Source organism: Mugil cephalus, chromosome 1 (assembly GCF_022458985.1).
Source record: "Mugil cephalus isolate CIBA_MC_2020 chromosome 1, CIBA_Mcephalus_1.1, whole genome shotgun sequence".
Lineage (NCBI taxonomy): Eukaryota > Metazoa > Chordata > Actinopteri > Mugiliformes > Mugilidae > Mugil > Mugil cephalus.
This window is the reverse complement of record NC_061770.1, coordinates 23,166,590-23,187,491: the sequence shown is the minus strand read 5'-3', so window position 1 is coordinate 23,187,491 and position 20,902 is coordinate 23,166,590. Positions and strand designations below refer to the sequence as shown.

The 20,902-nt window shown below is 42.1% G+C and overlaps 1 protein-coding gene across 4 annotated transcripts; it reads left to right on the top strand.

Moving 5' to 3' along the window:
- Positions 1-1,096: 1,096 nt before the first annotated feature.
- myt1a (myelin transcription factor 1a) lies at positions 1,097-18,095 on the top strand. Of its 4 annotated transcripts, none has more exons than XM_047570784.1 (23): positions 1,097-1,361; positions 2,406-2,470; positions 2,573-2,627; positions 2,789-2,831; positions 2,918-2,983; positions 3,097-3,335; positions 4,308-5,462; positions 6,678-6,797; positions 7,063-7,153; positions 7,968-8,081; positions 8,172-8,389; positions 9,882-10,084; positions 10,190-10,405; positions 10,916-11,064; positions 11,436-11,498; positions 13,491-13,559; positions 13,822-13,884; positions 15,005-15,088; positions 15,191-15,412; positions 15,520-15,611; positions 15,792-15,895; positions 16,052-16,195; positions 17,928-18,095. In XM_047570784.1, exons 3-23 carry the CDS (start codon positions 2,573-2,575, stop codon positions 18,069-18,071), a joined length of 3,654 nt encoding a protein of 1,217 aa, XP_047426740.1. In that variant the 5' UTR covers positions 1,097-1,361; positions 2,406-2,470; the 3' UTR covers positions 18,072-18,095. The 4 variants fall into 4 exon arrangements, with proteins under 4 accessions (XP_047426740.1, XP_047426737.1, XP_047426736.1 ...); XM_047570781.1 differs by lacking the exon at positions 1,097-1,361 and adding an exon at positions 1,371-1,587 and having other exon boundaries at positions 17,931-18,095; XM_047570780.1 differs by lacking the exon at positions 1,097-1,361 and adding an exon at positions 1,374-1,587.
- Positions 18,096-20,902: the final 2,807 nt, after the last annotated feature.

Genomic DNA, 20,902 nt, shown 5'->3' with positions numbered 1-20,902 from the left:
AAGTAAACAGTCTGAAGTATCGTGACTGTTTTAGACCCGCAGGCCGTACGTTTAACACCTGTAGTAATATACAGTATAAATACAAACATAGTGTATATAATTAGTCTAATAGTATAATTTCCTAAGTCATATTTGAGCGTTGAATTTGCTGACAACAGAAATAAATACACAATGGCATAGATTACAATACTCATCCATATTTATAAAGGTATTTTGTTTATAGTAGAAACTTTAACTCATTTATTTGTGCTTATTGTGGACACCAGATGCCTGTTTAGGACCCCGGGTGAACTTCACCATCTCAACTGCTGTTTTCATACTTGGACTGTATACACGATCAAGCGTAACATTATGACCACATTCCCTAACATTGTTTATTGTCTCTCTTGTGCCTCCAAAACAGTTGTGACTCATCAGAGAGTGGACATGGGTGTCCATTCTGAGGGTGTCCTGTGGTGTCTGGTGACAGGATGTTGGGTCCTGTCGTGGCTGAGGGGAGGGGCCTCCGTGGATCATCCCACGGATACTTGATCGGTTTGGGATCTAGCGAGTTGTTCCTAAGCTGTTTTTGTGTGTGTTTGTGTGTGTCAGGCTGCATCCTGCTGCCATTAAGAGGTGTCATTGCTATGGGGTGGAGGTGGGGGGTGCTTGGTCTGGTGTAGGTGCTATATATCTATAAGTAACATCCACACAAATTGATGCCAGGTCCAAAAGTTTCCAAGCAGAACACCAAATTGTCACAAGATGATCAATGCTATTTACTTCTCCTCTCAGTGGTCTTAATGTTGTGGCTGATTGGCACTTATTGTGTAAAACAAAACAAAAAAAGCATTTCATTGTACAGGGGACGTGTTTCCTTACTCTTCATCAGGCAATAAAGAGTTTTGAATTTAACATGTTTAATGGGAACTTCTTGGGCCACTTTACAGTAGAGTGCAGATCTCTCTTCTCACATTCACTTAAGTGAGTTTGTGTTTTACTCCGTCTGCCAGCTGCTCGGTAGCTCTTTAAATATTGACAAGGGGGGAGAAACCACTGCCACGGATATGCGGCCGGCTGCAGTTCCCCCCGGCCTCCTGCAGGGGGCAGTGCAGCGAGGCCTCTCTCCATGGTGCTGAAGATCCGGCCGTCTCTGTCCGGGGTGCTGAACAGCTCCGGGGTCCTGGGCTGCTTCTTCTTCTTCTTTTTTTTTTTCCCCTGACTGCTGTCACGCCGATCCAGTCCCCTCAGCCTCATCTGGGCTTTCTCCTCCCGTGGTCGCGGTCACACGGGTGTCACGGCGTGGGCGTCCGTCCGTCTGTCTGCTCAGCCCAGAGATGCCGGAGCGGAGGGGGAGGGGAGGCCAGTAGTCTGAGCGGAAGGTAAGGCTTTATGTCTTTTCTGACAAAGAGCAGTTTTATTTGTCGGTATTTTTTTTTCTGAGGCCTCGGCCGCGGGCTTCGACCTGGATTTTATTTATTTATTTTTTTATTATTTCTTTTTAAACACCGAGCACGGAGGCGCAATGTAGGCCACCCGTCGAGGACAACAAGGCGCTTTTATGGAGTGTTTTCTTCCCGTGGACAATAATGAAAGCTCCTTCCAAATGTGCGAACGGTTTGTAAACTGATTATTATTGTTGGTCGTTAGGCCGTTTCCGGACCCTATTCTGGCGTCCCGGTGTCGGTTTTGGCGAGAAGCGTAAACCCGTGAAACCACAACGGAAGGCTCTTATAAGTTATTTGTTTCTGCATTTGTTGTTATTTATATATATATATATATGTATTATGAGTGTACCATTTTGAGAGGATGAAGGCCTCCGGTGTAGTTATAAGCCCAGCCTACATCTCTGCTGTCACCACACGGGAAGCCTTTTTTTACGCCCTGCTTGATGTTCCCGTATTTTTTTTCCTCCCCTGTTTGCGTAAAAAAAACTAAAATTAAACGTGCGCCACGGCTCGTCCCGGAGAAGCCAAGGCCCCGCACCAGGAATGAGTCCACTTTCAAACCCCACGCCGACTGTCACGACCACAGCTGTCATCTGTCAAACTGTCAAGTTAGTTTGTAGGCCTGACTTTGTATTCCAGTTTCAAGGTTATCTTTGTTTTTGTTTTTTTTTGTGTGTGTGTGTTTGTTATTTAGTTTAGTTTAAACATTTTTACCTTTAAACTGAATAAAAGAAGAACAATAGTTTCCATGCTCTGTGTTGGTAACAAACTGCATCTTGTATTAATTATTCTTTGCACAATATTAACCAGAAAAAAATGTCTGGATTTGTTTATGATGTAGTTCAGTTTTGTAAAAGCGGTTTTAAGGGGAGTGAAAACTGTGATTTCGAGATGCACATTCTTTACAACATTAAATTTCATTTTCTGCATGAAAAAAAAAACAGCTTAAAATAATTTTAATTCCTTATGCCTCACTAGTTCACGGTAAAGGCGTGGACAAGGGGACAGCCAATCAACCGGAGAGGACGAGCCTCACTGACAAAGTATCTATCTATCTATCTGAATTTTATCACTTTTTATATCTTTTTTTTTTATCAAATTTTTATCTTAATTCCATCTTTTTCTCGCGTATCTCTTTCATTCAGATGAGTCAAGACACTACAGAGACACGAACACGCACCCGCTCCAAAGGCATGAGGGGTCAGTATATACGGAAGAATTTTTAAGCAGCATAAAAATGCCCAACAAATGTATAATCTGTTCTCAGAACAAGAGCTTTATTTGTTTTATTTGTACATTAAATCACTGCTATGACGTCCTTTTTCCGTATTTAATGACTCACCTTCTGCTTCTGCTCCCAGTGTCATCAGAATTGGTTGGACAAGAGATGAAGCAGGAGCTGAGGTAAGTGACGTTACGCTTCAACAGTAGCTTTAAAAAGTGTGCTTTGTGTGTATGGAGTGTGTATTTATGTTGCTGTGCGTCAGCAGCAGCTGCCCGACCCCTGGATGTGATGGAAAAGGTCACGTCAGCGGACGATACTCGCGACATAGAAGGTAGGATTTATGAGTCACGAATAATAATAAAACCTTTCATACAAATCACAGACATAAATATATATATATGTGTCTATAACACACAAGCCCATCCCACGTTCTGCCCTCCACAGCGTACTGGGGTGCCCGATCGTGAAGAAGAGGAAGCTGGAGGAGGCCGAGGCTGAGGAGAACCAGTCGGCCCTGAAGAGGAGGACCAAGCCCGGCAGGCAGGCCGCCGACGAATTCTTCACCGCGGACAGCGACACGGCAGAAGAGGAGGAGGAACCGAAAGAAGGGGACGGAGAGGACGACGGAGACGACAAAGACAAGAAGAAAAACAAAATGAGGAGCAGGCCAGAGTCGATACAGAGTGAGTGAAACCAAACTAGAGTGAGCGACCGCGGGTAAATCTGTGGTGAATTATCTGAATTTAATCAGGAATTAAAATAATTCCGCACCAAAAGCAAAGATTAGTTTATTCAGTTACCACTAACTGTAGGTCAGGTTGGGAAAGTAATGGGACGCCTGTTACCGAATTGTGAAAGATACATAAATAATGCAGAGAGATATTATTTAGCTTTATTAATATCTCATGTGGTTTGAATATAGGGGAGAGAGGATAATGGCATGAGAGGTTACGGGGGTGGAGGTTCTGTAAAGCAGTTTCTATTTATATATAAACATGTTTTTATTGCGGTTTCCTCAGAATAAACTCATATTTGAGTACAAATTCCTGTGGAATAAGAAAAAAATATTTATCATATATAAATAAGGAAGAAAAATCATACATAGATGAATTAAACATATTACTACTCATATTAACATATTACTAACTAACATATTATTAGAACGTTGCATTACTTAGGTACCATATAGCCCATAATAGCCTTAGTTATATCATATACACTATCGGTCAAACGTTCTATGACAGCCTCAGTTTCCTCTGGTATAGTTGGTCAGAGCTTCATCCTACAGCAAGATAATGACCCACAACTTTAGTCCAAGCTAAACCAGAACTACCTCAGGCTATAAACAAGTCGGAAAGCTTGAAAACATGGAGTGGATTAGTACCAGTGGACCAGTTTGACCGGTAGTGTATATGATTCACATTCCAGCCAATATTGTGAATATTCTCCCTCTTTATTTTAGGCGTTCTGTAAGGTTCTTCTTCTTTTCTGCAAAGTATCTTGAGACATTTTGTGCATAAATAACATTAAGTGTGCAGGTTCAGGCTCATGCATGCTGAACAAGTCAGATAAAGGTCGGCTAGTTTTGGTCTCAATGCACCTCTTCAGACAAACAGCTTGTGACACTGACGCTCATCTGTCGTTTGAATCCACAGCCGAGGCCACGGAAATAGCAGCTTGTCCCGCGGCCGCCGACGACAACGAGATCAAAGGCGTCGCCTCCGAGGCCGAGAACAAAACGGAAAGCGAGACGACCGCTGAGGAGGTGCAGCTGATAACGGCGGCCGACGACGTCCAGCGGGACGAACCGGAGGCGAAGGACGAGGAGGAGGAGGAGGACGTCCAGCTCGCGGCGAAGGAGGCAGTGTCAGAACAACACGGGGAAGAGGAAGTGGTCGTTGAGCTCGCGGAGGCAAAAGAGGAGGAGGAGGAAGAGGAGGAGGAGGAGGAAGTAGAAGAGGAAAGGAAAGAGGAAGAGCAGCAAGAAAGACAAGTAAATATAGTTGAGGAGAGACACATAGTAAACCAGGAGAACTCTGATCACCAGTACTCAAGCGGAGACTACAACCATCAGGCCAAAGAATTAAAACAGGAGCAGAGCAAGAGGGAGGAGGAGGTAGAAGAGGAGGAGGAAGAAGAGGGAGAAGAAGAAGAGGAGGACGAGGAGGAGGAAGAGGAGGGGGCGGAGACGGAGGTCCTGCAAGAGGATGACACACCTTACACTTTGAGTCCGCACACTCAGGGATCTGAAGCTGAAGTGTCACTCAGGGAAGAAAAGGTCACCACCCCGATGACCAGGGAAGAGGTGGAGGAGGAGGAGGAGGACGAGGAGGAGGAGGATGAAGATCAGGAAGAGGAGAGAGGGGACCGGGAGGACGAGGGGCAGGGGAAGGAAGCAGGCGAGGTGGTGAGGGAAGAAGAAGAGGACGACAGAGACTCCAACAAATCCTCTCCAACTACCGTGGTCATAGAGGTTCACTCCGAGGAGGAGGAGGAGGAAGAGGACGAGGAGGAGGAATACGAAGAAGAGGAGGAGGAAGAGGAGGAAGAGGAGGAGGAGGAGGAGGAGGAAGGGGACGAGCAGGATCATGTGTCGGAGGGATCGGGAGTCACGGACGACTCGGAGAACTGGGATATGACTCGGGGGAACCTCGGGCTGCTGGAGCAGGCCATCGCCTTGAAGGCGGAGGAGGTGAAAGGAGGGCAGGAGATGCGCAGCTCCCCGGACTACCTCCCCTACAGCGGCTCCAGCAAAAGCCCCGAGGCTTCTGCTGCTGCTGCAGCCCGACGCACTGCCCACTACAGCAAAGGTACCCTCACTGTCACTACTAGCAACTAAAAAACAGAGCGCACTGACAAAGACCCGGCCTTAAATGATGCAAAGAAGTTTATTAGTAAATAGGATGTGAGGGAAATGGAGGCAGGGATGAAAAGGCATTTATTCTCTGTCATGCCTCTTCATGGCCTACGTCACTGTGATGCCGCAACGTTAGCTGGAGGCAAAACAGAGGGAAGCTGGAGGCGAACACAGTCACTGTTAACTCTGGAAACGTCGTCTTGAATTATGTTAAATGAATCGTTATTTGGAGGATTCTTGTTAATGCTAATGCTAACCACTAGGCTAGCTGTGTAGGGGTCGGTGAATATCGTCCCATTCAGTCAGAGTCGACTTTTTAAAATAACACTCACGCTCTCAGAGGTATATTCTCTAAAATATGCGTCATTCTTACACAATAACAGTCTGCTGAAATATGCTAACCTGTGTTTACAGGCTATAGTGTTGGAGATGTTTTGCCTCCAGCTAAGCCCCGCTCCTCACAAAACACCACCCTGTTTACAAACCATGAAAGGGTCTATTAATTAATCTAAATATTCATCTGTAAAAACCACTGTATGAGTTGCTGACTATTGAAATAGATTGAAATGTGCTGAGATAACATCTGCAACAACTTAAAAAAATATCCAAGTTCAGTTCATTAGCTCAATTTGTAACATTTGAAACAGACTCCTCAGCTTGTGTGATTCTCAAAACAGAAAAAAAATTGATTTTTTTTTATTAATACACACAACATTCGTATCTTTTTAAAATATAAACATTGGTCAGTTGTCAGGTTCATTGGCTTTTTCCTTTTCAAAACGGAATGTGACTTCGTCACTTTTGCTTTTTTGTGCTTAGCTTTTCTCAGAAGGTGTGAAAAGTGCATAACATTTGCATTTACTCTTTCAATCTTTTCCTGCCTCAGATGCCTCATCCCTTTTTCTTTTCCCGTTAGAATATAGATAAGAAAAGGATGAGAAGGGATGAATGGGATAGGATCAAAAGGGTTGGAGAGGATGGGATGAATAGGAGTCTGAAATTTGTTCTCAAAATTTACAATATTTTTTTTTATATATTTTCTGACACAACTCTTTGCAAAGAAAACTAGCTTTGATATCTGGAGCCAGTGGAAAATCCCCAAAAGCTTTTGACCGTCTCTTGTGCTGCTTACTGATTTAATTCACATATCTAAACCAACTCCTTTCAGAAAAGAAGGAGGTGAAGTGTCCGACCCCGGGGTGCGATGGGACGGGTCATGTGACCGGGCTATACCCTCACCATCGCAGTCTGTCCGGATGTCCTCACAAAGACCGAATTCCTCCAGAGAGTGAGTGCACGAATTTAGCTTTTATAACGCTAATACTGCTAAAACTACTATTATTAATATAATTAGCATTGTTACTACCACCACTGCTGCTAGAAAACATAATACTACGACTTTTTATTGCCACCAGTGCTTTGTCAGCTAATACTACTTATTACTCTTCTTGCTTTTCACTCTTTAATATTTTTCTCTCTGTCTACTGGTGTGAAATCGCAGCATAACAGCTAAACACACTGACCTGAGTTTGCAATCTGTTATGTGTCTGTAGTCCTGGCCATGCATGAGAACGTCTTGAAGTGTCCCACCCCTGGTTGCACAGGCCAAGGGCACGTCAACAGTAACCGCAACACACACCGCAGGTTAATAAAACACCCAAGGACATGCACAAACGCACAAACACACAAACACAGTTTTAGCATTCAACAAAACACACACGAGAATTAGGTTAAAATGAAAGTTTGGATGTTTGGGAGCGCAGCACTTCAATAGTACATTAATGGGGTAAATGTTGATTTGGAGGCTAAAAGCACATATACATCACAATTACACATGTACACCGATCAGCCATAACATTAAAACCACTGCCAGGAGAAGTAAATAACATTATGACCATTGTGTGACAATTAAATGTTCTGCTGGGAAACTTTTAGATCTGGTATTCATTCATGTGGATGTTACTTAGACATGTGGCACCCACCTAGACCAGACTAGACACCCCCACCCTAGAGCAATGACACTAAAAGACATACAACATACATACATAAAAATAAAGAACAGGACGAGGTGTTGACCTGGCCTCCAAATTTAATAGATCTCAAACTGATCAAGAATCTGTGCGATGACCTGCAGAGGCCCCTCCCCTCAACCTATAGGTCATACCCAAAGGCCCTGCACTAACTAATTGTGTTGCCAGACACCACAGGACACCCTCAGAGGGCCCACTTCCTACACAACATTAGGAAAGTGGTCATAATGTTATGCCTGATCGGTATATACAGTATTTGCACAAAACTATTGAGTGAAACTTCAAGGAAAACCAGTCTTATCTAATATTACTAACACATACTCACACCGTACTACATTCATTGTCTTTAGTTACATGTTTACCTGTAGATGAGTTTTATGTCATTAAATGCAACATCTGGATGTGCCTCCCCCCCCCCCCCCCGTCAGCCTGTCCGGCTGCCCCATCGCAGCAGCAGCTAAGCTGAACAAGAACCAGGACAAACCGGTTAGTTTACCGTCGTCAGCCAGCGAACCCTCTTCCAACTCTGATAGAGTGCTCAGGTGAGCGAGCGGGTTTTCTTTCCACTGTTAAACGCAACATTACGTCCTTGCGGGGATAAAAACCTAACGTGCGACGTTTTCATTCTGCAGACCCATGTGTTTTGTGAAACAGCTAGAGATCCCTCAGTATGGCAGCTACCGGCCCAACACAGTGACCACCACACCTCGAGCTAACCTGGCCAAGGAGCTGGAGAAATACTCCAAGGTGTCATTTGACTATGCAAGCTTTGATGTCCAGGTGTTTGGAAAGCGTATGCTCATTCCAAAGACACCGAGCTCAGCCGAAACATCACCCAAGGCCTTTAAATGTAAGACCAAAACACTTTTACCCCCGTAGTTTGCAGTGCAGTGTTAAGATTTTAAAATGTAGCAGGGCACCTTAACCTCCTGAGACCCGAGCTTTTGTTTGCACTGCATTTTTAACTTCTAGTAGGACCTGAGAAGTGTAAAAACTAAGCATCATCTTTCAACAGGAAGTCGTAGTTTTTGGAAAAATAATAATGTCCTCATATGTGGACATTGGGATTATTTCATTATTTATATTATAATAAAGTCACCAATGTGTGACAAAATATAAAACTATCCATTTTAATACATGTACATGACTGAGTAAAGACAGAATTGCCAACAATGAAGTACCAACGTCCTCAAACAAGTACTTTGTAGCTCGTTGCTATTTATAAAACTAGTTAAATTTGTGTAATCATAGAATCTGATGGAGTTTTATTCCTCGTCTTCTTTTGCCCTGTGATCGTCTGCTGAATGAATCCACTGTCATGTTTTTACCGACTAGTGTATTGACCCTTTGCTTCCACTAGATATCAGACTAAAAAAGGGATGAAGGGATGAAAATGGTCAGAGGGAATGGGATGAAAATCGTTGACGGGGTGGGATGAAAAGGGTTGGAGGGATGAAAAGTGTGGGACGGGTGGGATGAAAAGTGATAAGGGGATGGGACGAGAAGGGTCGAGGGGATGGGATGAAAAGCGCCAGAGCGAATGGGATGAAAAGTGAAATCAAGGGTGATGGGAGAAACATTTAGACCGATGATGGTAGAGGAATCTAGGAAGTGAGACTCAGGGTGGGGGGCACATCTCAGGAATCTTTGGATCCTTAAAAGGTGGAAGAGTAGGAAAAATAAAAAGTGTATTGTGGATAAAAAAATAGTTGGCTTTCTTTCTCTTGTTCTAATAAATTAATTTCTGATTTGCACGCAGCTAAATCATTCCCCAAGGAATCCTCTCCCAGTCTGTCCCACTGTCATGTCTTGTGTATTGACCCTTTGCTACCACTAGATCGCAGACTAAACAGGGATGAAGGGATAAAAAGAGTTGATAGGGTGAAGTAAAAAGGGTTAAAGGGATGAAAAGGGTCAGAGGGGATGGGATGAAAAGAGTTGATGGGGTGGGATGAAAAGGGTTAAAGGGATGAAAAGGGTCAGAGGGGATGGGATGAAAAGAGTTGATGGGGTGGGATGAAAAGGGTTAAAGGGATGAAAAGGGTCAGAGGGGATGGGATGAAAATAGTTGATTGGGTGGGATGAAAAGGGTTAAAGAGATGAAAAGGGATGAAAAAGGACTGAAGGGATGAAAAGTGTGGGAGGGGATGGGATGAAAAGCGTCAGAGTGAATGGGATGAAAAGTGGGATCAAGAGTGATGGGAGGAACACGTAGACCGATGATGGTAGAGTTGGATCCTTAAAAGGTGGAAGAGTAAGAAAAATAAAAAGTGTATTGTGGATAAACAATAGTCTGTATTCTTTCTCTTGTTCTAATAAATCCATTTCTGATTTGCACACAGCTAAATCATTCCCCAAGGAATCCTCTCCCAGTCCCACCGTGGCCAGAGGATTTCCCAAGAGCACCTCGTCCTCCTGTGGCTACGACTACAGTCAAGATGCAGAGGCAGCCCACATGGCAGCAACAGCCATCCTCAACCTGTCCACTCGCTGCTGGGAGAGACCAGAAACCCTCGGTGCCAAGCCCAGGGAGCCCTGCCCCAAGGTACCCTGGCTTTGATTCAGACGGTTTGGGATATAGTTAACTTAGATTAACGATCCACAACGTACGTCATTTCCCTATTCTCTAATATTGTCTTATCCCCTGTAGGAGTCGGATATTGAGGTAGATGAAAATGGCACCTTGGACCTCAGCATGAAGAAACCCAAGAGGGATGGCATGCAGACTCCCGAGCCTTCGTCTTCTTCGTCTTCCTCTTCTCAGTATGTGGGGGCCAATTTATCTCAGGGCCACGCTCAACCAGAGTGGGAGGGGCCACTAGACTTCACCAAACCTAGTGGAGTCAAAGAGGAAGATCATGAAGAGGTAATGTACTCAACCGGTGAACAAGTGCACATCTCACAACACTACCCAGCCAGCCTCTGGTAGACAGGTGGTTCAGGGGTTCTTCCTGTTAAAAAGTCCGTCGCATCTAGTGTTTGCTCTGGTGATTTCAGGCTCTGAGTTTAGTGAAGTGTCAGAAATTTACTATATAAAAAAGCTGTTTTTGATTCTGGATCTGGGGAAGTCCAACAGCAATTGCTCTGGATGGAGTGTGACGGTGTAGGAGCTTGGAGAAAGAAAGTTAAAAACTTTAAAAAACAGACTGGAAGCTGGTGCAGGGAGGCCAGTACAGGTGTGATGTGCAAGAGTAGGCTGCTGTATTTTATACAGCTTGAAGGCAACATATAGACAACTGGTCACGTCCAACATGCAAAGACTTAAAATAATAATTAGAAATTAGAATCTAAATGAGTGATAATGAAAGCATGAATAAGTCGTGTGGATGGAAGTAGGACAAGTCGGTACCTTATTTCTGGTGTTATATTTCCTCAGGTGGAGTACACGGTTCCATCATACACCTCATCTGAAGGCGAGGAGGAGGATCAGGAGAACCCGGAGGACAGGAAGTACCCCGGCGAGGTCACCACCTCCAGCTTCAAAGTCAAGTTTCAGCCCAAAGACAACAAAAAAGACATTCTCGTGTAAGTTCTGCCATTCCATTTAAAAAAATAAATCATGTCAGACGTTCTCCAACAAAACAGACAGACAGTCACATTTGGCCAAAGCCGGACTCACCAATCCTCTACAAGAGCGGTGACTTTTCAGGAGAAGGTTTTGGTTCCATTTGATAACTGTGAATTACATGAATGCAGAGTAATAATTCCTGATTCTTCACACTTCAGGTAACTTGTCTTTCACAAAATAAATAAATACTTTAAGTGTCATTTGTCCTGTTGTGACATTGCAACTATCACATGATACCACACAGTTACTCTGTAATTTGCAGACGATGTTATAGTTTTACCTTATATTTTTGTGTGAGCACTGGACTAATCTTCGTTCTTGATTCTAGATGTCCCACCCCAGGCTGCGATGGAAGTGGACACATCACTGGAAATTACGCATCACATCGCAGGTAGGACACTTAGAAGAAACAAACAAACAAAAAAAAAACATTTACATTTATACAAAATACATTTATTTACATGTCAAAGCAGGCACCAAAATAACCCAAAAAATAAATTAATGTAGACACAGCATATACAGTTTATACATGTATGTGTATTTATCTACCTTTGAAATAATTCCCCCATTCATTTACAATTAATTTACCCCAATTTATTCCTTTTCTTTTTTCTTTTTTTTTTACATTTCTTTATGCATCTCTGCTTCATTATGAAAATAAGGAGGATATGGGGGCTAAAGAAAGGTGACTGAGAGGACAGACGCTCATTCCCAGAACATTACACCCCCAACGGGGAACTGTTCTATCGCCAAACCCATCGCAAAAAATAGAAATAAAAGTCCCTCTTTGCCAGCTGGGCACTCTCCTAAAATGCTGCCTGCAACTGTTCCAGGATTATTTTGTGCAGGAGGCTACATGGACATGTGAGGGGAGTTGAAAACCAAAAAGGCCAAATGAAACATGCCGTCAGTTGGTGAAGGAGCAAGGCATGAATGCCCCTGGTGCTTCCACAGCCCAAACAAGACAATATCGGGTTATTTACTGTGTAAATCCTCTATAGGTGTCAGCGAAGATGTGTTGACGGCACTTCTGGACTTACTCAAATTGTCTGGCTCGAGACCCACCGACAAGTCGCGACCCAAATTGAGGAAAATTTATTTAACAAAAAGATGGTGCTGTTTCAACATTGTGCAGAATACTGCAGTATGCCAACACACATAAATTACACTCAGTTAGCTGCATTTGAATGAAAACAAAAAAAAAGTGCATCCTAGGGGGGTCCAGGTATGTTTTGGTCATTGGATTTTCCCTTCAGAAAAGGATATTAAAAATACAACAAAAAAATATTTTTAAATTCAAACATAAAAAATTAAATTCAAGGCATTTTTATTTCGAGAAGAGATAAACACAGCTTTAAAAAACGCTCGCTTTAAATGTTCTGTTTCTAAAAATAAAAAATAAAATCGTTAGAAGACAGAAACAAAAAAGCAACGTTTTTTTTTTTCATTTTGTGCGACCGGAAGTTGTCGATTTCAAAGTAAGAGCACGTATGACGACGTTATTGTGTAACAGAAGTTGATGGACAAGGATGACTACGTTTGTTTAGAAACAATAAAAGACTGTCACGGGTAAGATGACGTAACTATATAAAAACTAAGCTGCATGTTTCAGGTAAAAACTAAAAATAACTACATATAAACAGGGAACAGTTAGCTAACTAGCTAACATTAGTCAGATATGTGTACAGAGATTTCTGCATATGACAAGCCTTGTTTTGCCATCAGAGTAAGGTTCCAAAGACATTGTAGTCTTTGCTAGGGAAACTACAGGCAGAAGTAAAATATTTAGGCGCCCTTTTCATACGTGCTCTTATTTTGAAAACGACAAATTCCAGTTGCAAAATATGAAAAAAAGAGCGCCTTTTTTCCTTTCTGTCTTCTAACAATTTTATTTTTTATTTTTAGAAACAGAAAATGGAAGCTTTTAAAGTTTTGTTTATCCATTTTCAACCACGATAAAGAAAAATGCTTTGAATTTCGATTTGAACTTTTGAATTATAAAACAAAAATCAAGTAACCGCTCATTTGTTGTTTTTTAATATCCCTCTCTAAATGGAAAATCCATTGACCAAAACATACACAGACCCTAGGGACACAAGGTTTCAAGAATGTGTTCAAGAATGCAGCAGCTGTGATGACCAGTGGATACATACTGTACAGCCCCATACTAACTTAAACTGGGTCTGTAACACACTTTTGAGTCACAACCCACCATTACCAAAATCTTTCCTCTCCAACTATTACACTACTTGGAGTCCTGTCCTCCCTGTGTGTGGTGTCCAGTCCTGTCCTGGCCAGGTTCTGGTTCTTTCCTTCACTCATACTCAGACATCTTGTTCTCAGTCTGTTTTTTCTGATGTTCTCTTTCTAACCTATCTTCCAGTCTGTCAGGCTGTCCTCTTGCTGATAAATCACTTCGGACCCTCATGGCTGCCCACACAGCTGAATTAAAGTATGTTTGCTTTCTCCTGTCTCTCACCTCCAACATGTTCATTCAGCATTCTGCAGCTACAGTATGTTGTTCAGCTCTGTCCCTGCTCTCCCTTTAACACTAATATAGAACATACTCCAGATCAGTCATAATCAGTTCCTAATGTCTAAACGTTCAAAACAAAAAAACACAACAATCCCAAATTATTTAGTGAGAAAAACTGCCAACAGTTTACTGATGACGTAAGATTTCAAACATGGAAGAATGTCTGTGTGTGTCTCAGGTGTCCCACTCCGGGCTGCGATGGATCAGGACACATCACTGGAAACTACGCTTCACACAGAAGGTGGCGACTTTACTTTACTTTACTTTACTTTACTTTACTTTGGTTCAGCATATGTTACTTTACTTTACTTTACTTTACTTTACTTTACTTTACTTTACTTTACTTTACTTTACTTTACTTAGGTTCAGATCTATTTTACTTTACTTTACTTTACTTTACTTTACTTTACTTTACTTTACTTTACTTTACTTTACTTTACTTTACTTTACTTCAGACCTATGTTACTTTACTTTACTTTACTTTACTTTGGTACAACATATGTTACTTTACTTTACTTTACTTTACTTTACTTTACTTTACTTTACTTTACTTTACTTTACTTTGGTACAACATATGTTACTTTACTTTACTTTACTTTACTTTACTTTACTTTACTTTACTTTACTTTACTTTACTTTACTTTACTTTACTTTACTTTACTTTACTTTACTTAGTTTGGTTGTGCCATTTTACTGTAGTTTACCTCAGTTCAATTTACTTTACGATATGTCACTTAACTACAGTTTACTACAATTTACTTTACTTAGTTACTTGACTTTGCTTTGCATTAATTTACTTCAGTTTTCATGCGTTACATTATATTGTTTTACTTTAGTTTACTTCAGTTCAGTTTACTGTCTCACATTACTTCAGTGTACTTTGCTTTGCATCACTTTACTTTAGTTTAAAATCTATTATTTTACTTATGTCAATTTATTTTAGTTTACATTAGTTAAATTTACCTTAATATACATTCTTTAACTTCAGTTTACTTTAGATTACTTTGTGATGAGTTGTTTTACAACTCAACTACAACAACTTTACTTTGCTTTAGTTTACTTCAGTTGAGTTTACTTTACGTTACGATACTTTCCTTCAGTGTACATTGATTTAACTTATACGTTTCTTTGCTTTAGTTTTAGTTCAGGTTACTTTTACTTCAGTTTGTTATGTCACATTGCTTTATACATTATTTTACTAAAGTTAATTTTACAATATGTTACTTTCCTTCAGTGTACTTTGCTTTGCTTCAGTTCAATTTACTTTACTTCAGTTCTCGGATGTTTTGATATCTCATTATGATCTTAATATGTCATCACATTATTCAGCAGCCATAGTTTAAACTTCTCCTCTCTAACAGTTTGTCTGGATGCCCTCGAGCCAAGAAAGGTGGAGTCAAATCAACCCCCACTAAGGACGACAAGGAAGACTCTGAGCTGTTGAGGTGAGCAAACAGCACCCATTCTCTTCTGTTACCACACGTCCTATTTATTACAAAATATGAACTACTTAATAAACCATACATTGCATTCGTCCAACTTTATAGGTGTCCAGTTCCTGGTTGTGACAGTTTAGGCCACATCAGTGGGAAGTACGCCACCCACCGAAGTGCCTACGGCTGCCCGCTGGCAGCACGCCGGCAGAAGGAGGGTCTTCTTAACGGGGCTCCCTTCTCCTGGAAGGCCTTCAAGACCGAGGGCCCGACCTGCCCGACGCCGGGCTGCGACGGGTCCGGTCATGCTAATGGAAGTTTCCTTACACACCGCAGGTATGCTGAATGCCTGCAGATTAATCTGAATGTAGCCAAAACACAGAAGACTATCTCTTGATGAGTCAGGATGGAAAGTAACGGCTCTAATCAGCTGCTCCTTTCAGTTTGTCAGGTTGTCCCAGAGCATCGGCCAACAAGAAGAGAGCCAAGTTCCCTGGAGACGAGTATATCACAGCAAAGTTCAGAGCCAGCGATGGTAAGAGACACAACTGTTTCCCCTGCATCTGATAGTATGTCCCACTAACATTAATATGTAGCATGTCTACTACCAGGCTCGTCTGGCTTCTCTCAGTTTGATAGACTGCGTGCAGCAGCAGCTAATGTGTGACAACTTGAGTTAGCGGTTGCTAACTGCGTGTTATTGCTCCTCGCTTAGTTTTGGACAACGATGAGGACATCAAGCAGCTCAACAAGGAGATCAATGACCTGAGCGAGTCCAACTCAGAGATGGAGGCCGACATGATGAACCTGCACACTCAGGTGACCTCAGCTCCATTGGTTGCCAATGGAAGAATATTTTTTCACTGCATGGTCGTTTATGAGATGCCTGTCCACAGAGACAATTATCAATGGATACTTGCGTCTTCGTTCAAGACGTCCGTCTCACTTAACGACGGTGTCCCGTGTTTGTCTTAGATTTCCTCGATGGAGAAGAATCTGAAGAGCATGGAAGAAGAGAATAAACAGATTGAAGAGAGGAATGAGGCCTTGTTCCTGGAGCTTTCTGGTCTGAGTCAGGCGTTGATCCACAGCCTGGCCAACATCCGCCTGCCCACCATGGTGAGTATAACCGCGTCTCACCCCAAGACCAATCGGTACAAGCAAACAAATACACATTGTTTCACCAGTTACACTGGTTTCAATGCAGCCGAACCTGTAGAAGATCAAGACCAGGGGTGTCAGACATACGGCACAAGAACCAAAATCTGCCGACCAGAAGGTCTAATGTAGCCCACAGGATGAATTTAAAAACTTTAACTGCGATTTTTCAATAAAAACAACAGCTACTGCTACGATCTGGACCAGCCTCCAGTCTCACAGTATGAAGAGCCTCAGCAGCAAGCGTGGACACTGGCATGTATTAGCATTATGTGGTTCATATGCCAGTTCAGTACACGTCCAGTCTTCCAAAGATGCATCAGGTAGTATCACTATTATTGCTATGGGGTAGTAGTCGTATCGCTCCATGGGTAACTTGTGTTCACACTGCAAACGTCCAACTCCAGGGAGCGACTGCAATCGGTTTGAGACCAGCCTCTTTAGCTGGGCTCATCTCTGTTCATTTGAAACAGAGTATAAGATTACTGTCTTTGCACAAACACCTTACCCCTTTATAATTCCGCTGGGTCGTATATGGGACAGCAGTAGCTTTTTGAACCAATCAGAGCTCTGTAGACAGTTGTGTTTGAGTACATTTTACCTGCAATATGCAATAAAAAACAACTTCTTATTTGTTTTTTAACTGTGTGCCAACTTTGATTACTCAAGAACACATTTCTGACTTTTGTGATAGATATTTCAGTCTTTCAAAGACTAAGCTCCAAAATGTTCATGAACAGAATTCAGTTTATTTTGTCTCAAATAGGCTTCTTTTTTGAGAAAAGATAAATTGATACATGATGATGATACACTGGGTTCTTGAAATCCAGCCTGACTCAAGGCTGTGTGCTGAGGAATTATCCCAGGTATCCCGTTACATACAGAAACATCACAACCAAGACTGTGTAACGAGATCTAATCCAGTTTCAGATTTTTTTTTCTTTCTTCTGAACAACCCTGTATTTGAGATTTAATTCAATCCTGACTTCATTCGGTTGAATCCGAGCCGACTGTTCAGTTCAGTGTACGTCCGCACACCACATCCGGCTGCTTCCGTCTTCAACAAATAAGCATCACTGAGGGAGTAAAAGTGGAAGCCATGCCTCCTGTCGAACACAAATCAAGAACCATTGCCAGCTATCCTCATAATTTTTATTTCCTCTAATTCTTCTACAGGTTGGTTATGTTGGTTCATGCATCCAAAAATGGACGGCTGTGACTCAGTAGGTACTGCAGGTTGCCCACAAACCAGGGGGTCAGTGGTTCGACCCTGACATTAGTGCATGGCAAAGAGGCTTTAAACACAGTCCAGAGAGAATCCAGACTCCAGCAGCAAACATCTTGACAAGTTCTACAGGCAGTTTAGACTTCTGCGTGTAGTAAAAGGGGACTTATTTATATTTTATACTGTTAAATTCTTTTATATTGTAAGAAAAACAGGTTTACTTGCCTTAACATTTGTCCTGCATTTTGTCATAGTCAACTAACTAAAGGAAAAATCACAAAGATATTCGATGATCGTGACGTTTTAGGGAAAAGGTATCGATATATACTGTAGGTATAAGCGATACTAGCCCCGTATTTACTTGGTATTGCATTGATACCAAAATTCCCAGTATCGCCCACCCCTAGCGTCAGCACAGTAGAGTGAAGCCGTCATTTTCTGAACTTGTCGACTTCTGCGTGTGTTCAGCAGGAGCCGCTGTCGGAGGACAACTTCGACAGCTACGTGGAGACGCTGACCCACATGTTCACCAACAAAGACTGCTACCAGAACCCCGAGAACCAGGCGCTGCTGGAATCCATCCACCAGGCCATAAAGGGCATCGAGGTGTGACAGAGGAGGTCGAGCGGGTGGGAGGTTGGGTGGGTGTGTGTGTGTGTGTGTGTGGGGTGGGTGGGTGGGTGTGGGGGGCGGGGGGTGTCCCAGTGACAACACCAATCTTTTTCCAACCACCTTTAGATATTCAGTGTAATTAATTCTTCTCATTTGGGAACTTTGTCCTTCCGTTCTTTGCATTTGTTTCCTGTTTGCATGTTGCTTTATGACGAGCGTGAACAGACGTGTGCGGTCGTGGGGTTTGGCGGCGCAGTGTTATCAAACTTGTTACTGCAGCTTACTCGTGGCACAGAGCGTAGAACAAAGCCAGGACACGGAACACGGCCCGAGCTGAGCAGATTCTCTTAGTTAGTGAACATATCCCATCTCCTCATAATAATAATGTCGATAGTATTCTACATGAGCATCGTGATATTGCACCTTCAGGACTAGTTTGTAGACTCATTGTTACTATTGCTGTGTAACTACTTTAAGTTATTTCCAAATGTTGGTTTAATGATTCTTCTCACGTCTGCTGTATTACCTGTTTTTAATGCTATTTATTATTATTAATTTTATTTATTTATTTATTTTTTTCTTCTTGAATTTCAAAAACGCTACCTGAGAAGACTTTACACGGCAAACCAGGAGTAGGGAATCGTTTCCTCGCATTGTTGAACAAAGAGGAAATATTTTAAGATATCAACTATGAATTGTTTTATATATCTTATTATTTATTTACAAATACTGGGATCTTTTTAAGTGCAAATATTTTGTAACTGAGAGTTTTTTAATAATTTTGTAAAAATTTCTTTTCTTTTTTTGCCCTCTGTTTATGATTTCCCTCGTTTTCACCACTATTTTGAGTACATTGCAATAAACTGGGAAAATTAAGCTGCACATATTTGGTATTTATTTGTCAATGAAGAACAAAGGTGATGGTGAATATTTATTTTGTATTGTCTGTGTGTTTATGATGGCTATGTATGGATTAGTATTTAAGTTGTTCTTGAAATAAAGGCTAACCCACAGTGAATGTGGAGACTGGATGTTTTTTGTGTTGATTTTTGTCACAAATTGCTCCAATATTTGGGGTATATACATACTGTTTTACTTATAACATGAACATACTGAAATTCCAGTTTTATCCTGAAGTAGAGCAGATGTTCTGAAAGCCGTGGACTTAAGATAATCCCTTAATTTATCTCATAGTGGGGGGATTCTTTGTTTGCATTCATGATTCATGCATTTATATGTAGTATGGCCCTAGGTTTGGCCAACTAGGTACACAGGGAACGCCACGTCCCATCATTTTTAATTTGATTTCAATTTGTGGGTTGTAGCGGGCGCCTTCCAACTTTCTGATGCTTCTGTTTGCTGGGCTCAGTCTAGTAGGGGTTGATTTAAATTGTGGATCTCTGCAGTTGTAGTGTTGTTATTGCCCCATCGATCCACAGATGGGATTTTCTGGTTTACGCTAAATAACTAAGTTAACACACACACAGCGATAAACAGGCTAGACCCACCTATAATTAAACACTCCTGTTGCTCCTAGCGCTCAGATCTGTTGTGAAAGATTAGACAGATGAGGCATTGTGACTGTAAAACACTTTTAGGTTTTGCAACTCATGGTGAATCCTCTGTATTTAAGGCCACTGTTGTCGTTGATTTGGATAATGATTTTTCTACCTACAGGGTTGGACAGGGCTAGGACAACAAGATTATCCACTATTGTTGCCTTCTGCGGGCTTCCATACTGTTCTCTTACTTTACTCACCAATGGGTTCCTTTTTACTAAACATTTACCATTTAACTACTGAATTGGCTGATCCCAATGTTCTAGACATCTGTCTGATGGACTGGTTTTGTTTTGGTGCCTTCTTCATTTGCATTGAGATTTAGCTCATAGTTGTTCTACACCAATCATCTTTCTAATATTGCGTAAGTCCTCCCTTGTGCCGCCAAAGCAGGACTCATCAGAAAATAGACATGGGCCTTCTGAGGGTGTTAGTTGGGGATCTTTGGGTTCTATGGGTTGAAGGGAGGGGCCTCTGTGGATCATCCCACAGATACTTGATCCGTTTGGGATCTAGTGAATTTGGAGGCCAGCTCAACACATTGTCCCTAAAGCGTTTGTGTGTGTGTGTGTGTCTATGCCTAGCTGCTACCATCAAGGAGTGTCATTGCTATGGGGCGGGTGGTACATGTCTAAATAACATCCACGTGATTGCCAGGACTTGAAAGGAGACTGCCTCGCAAAACACTGGACTGTCACAGGATGGTCAATGTTATTTACTTCTCGCATCAACTGTATTACCGTCCAGAACATGCACAATGAAACATCAACAATTCTCTAACCCAGACATCTCCAGCCACTGGGCTACGGACCAGTCCCGTTCCATCATTGAACAGTACTAAAAGTTAACCCTTTGCACTGCCATACCGGTTCTGCTTTCAAAGATTTTGAGGTACCAACCACAAACCCCCCAAACTTTGACAGAATGGATACGTGATTTGTGAACACACCAGGTGAACTGAGGTTGTCCGTCCAAGAAGAAGATCAACTGCTGGAGACCGCAAATGACTGTGGCATTACAAGTATGTTTCAGACAACAACTCTGCTGGTGTCCTGTCCTGGATTAAGAGTAAGACAGAATATTCAGATTGCCCAAAAACAAAAAAACTGAATGCCTTGCCTCCATTTCCGTCATCCTATCTTTGTGAAGCAGGATTTTCTGCAGTGATGGTGACCAAAAATATAACAAATCATGCAGTAGACTGGACATAAGTGACACACTTCAGGTGTTGTAGAAGGGAAACAAGCTCAGGCTCCCACTAATTAAGCTGGA

Bases quoted from the DNA above. Each gene is read 5' to 3' on its own strand.
- myt1a (XM_047570780.1), top strand. The intron at 10,085-10,189 runs GTACCCTGGCTT...TATCCCCTGTAG, and splicing joins CCAGGGAGCCCTGCCCCAAG to GAGTCGGATATTGAGGTAGA. The intron at 15,413-15,519 runs GTATGCTGAATG...TGCTCCTTTCAG, and splicing joins AGTTTCCTTACACACCGCAG to TTTGTCAGGTTGTCCCAGAG.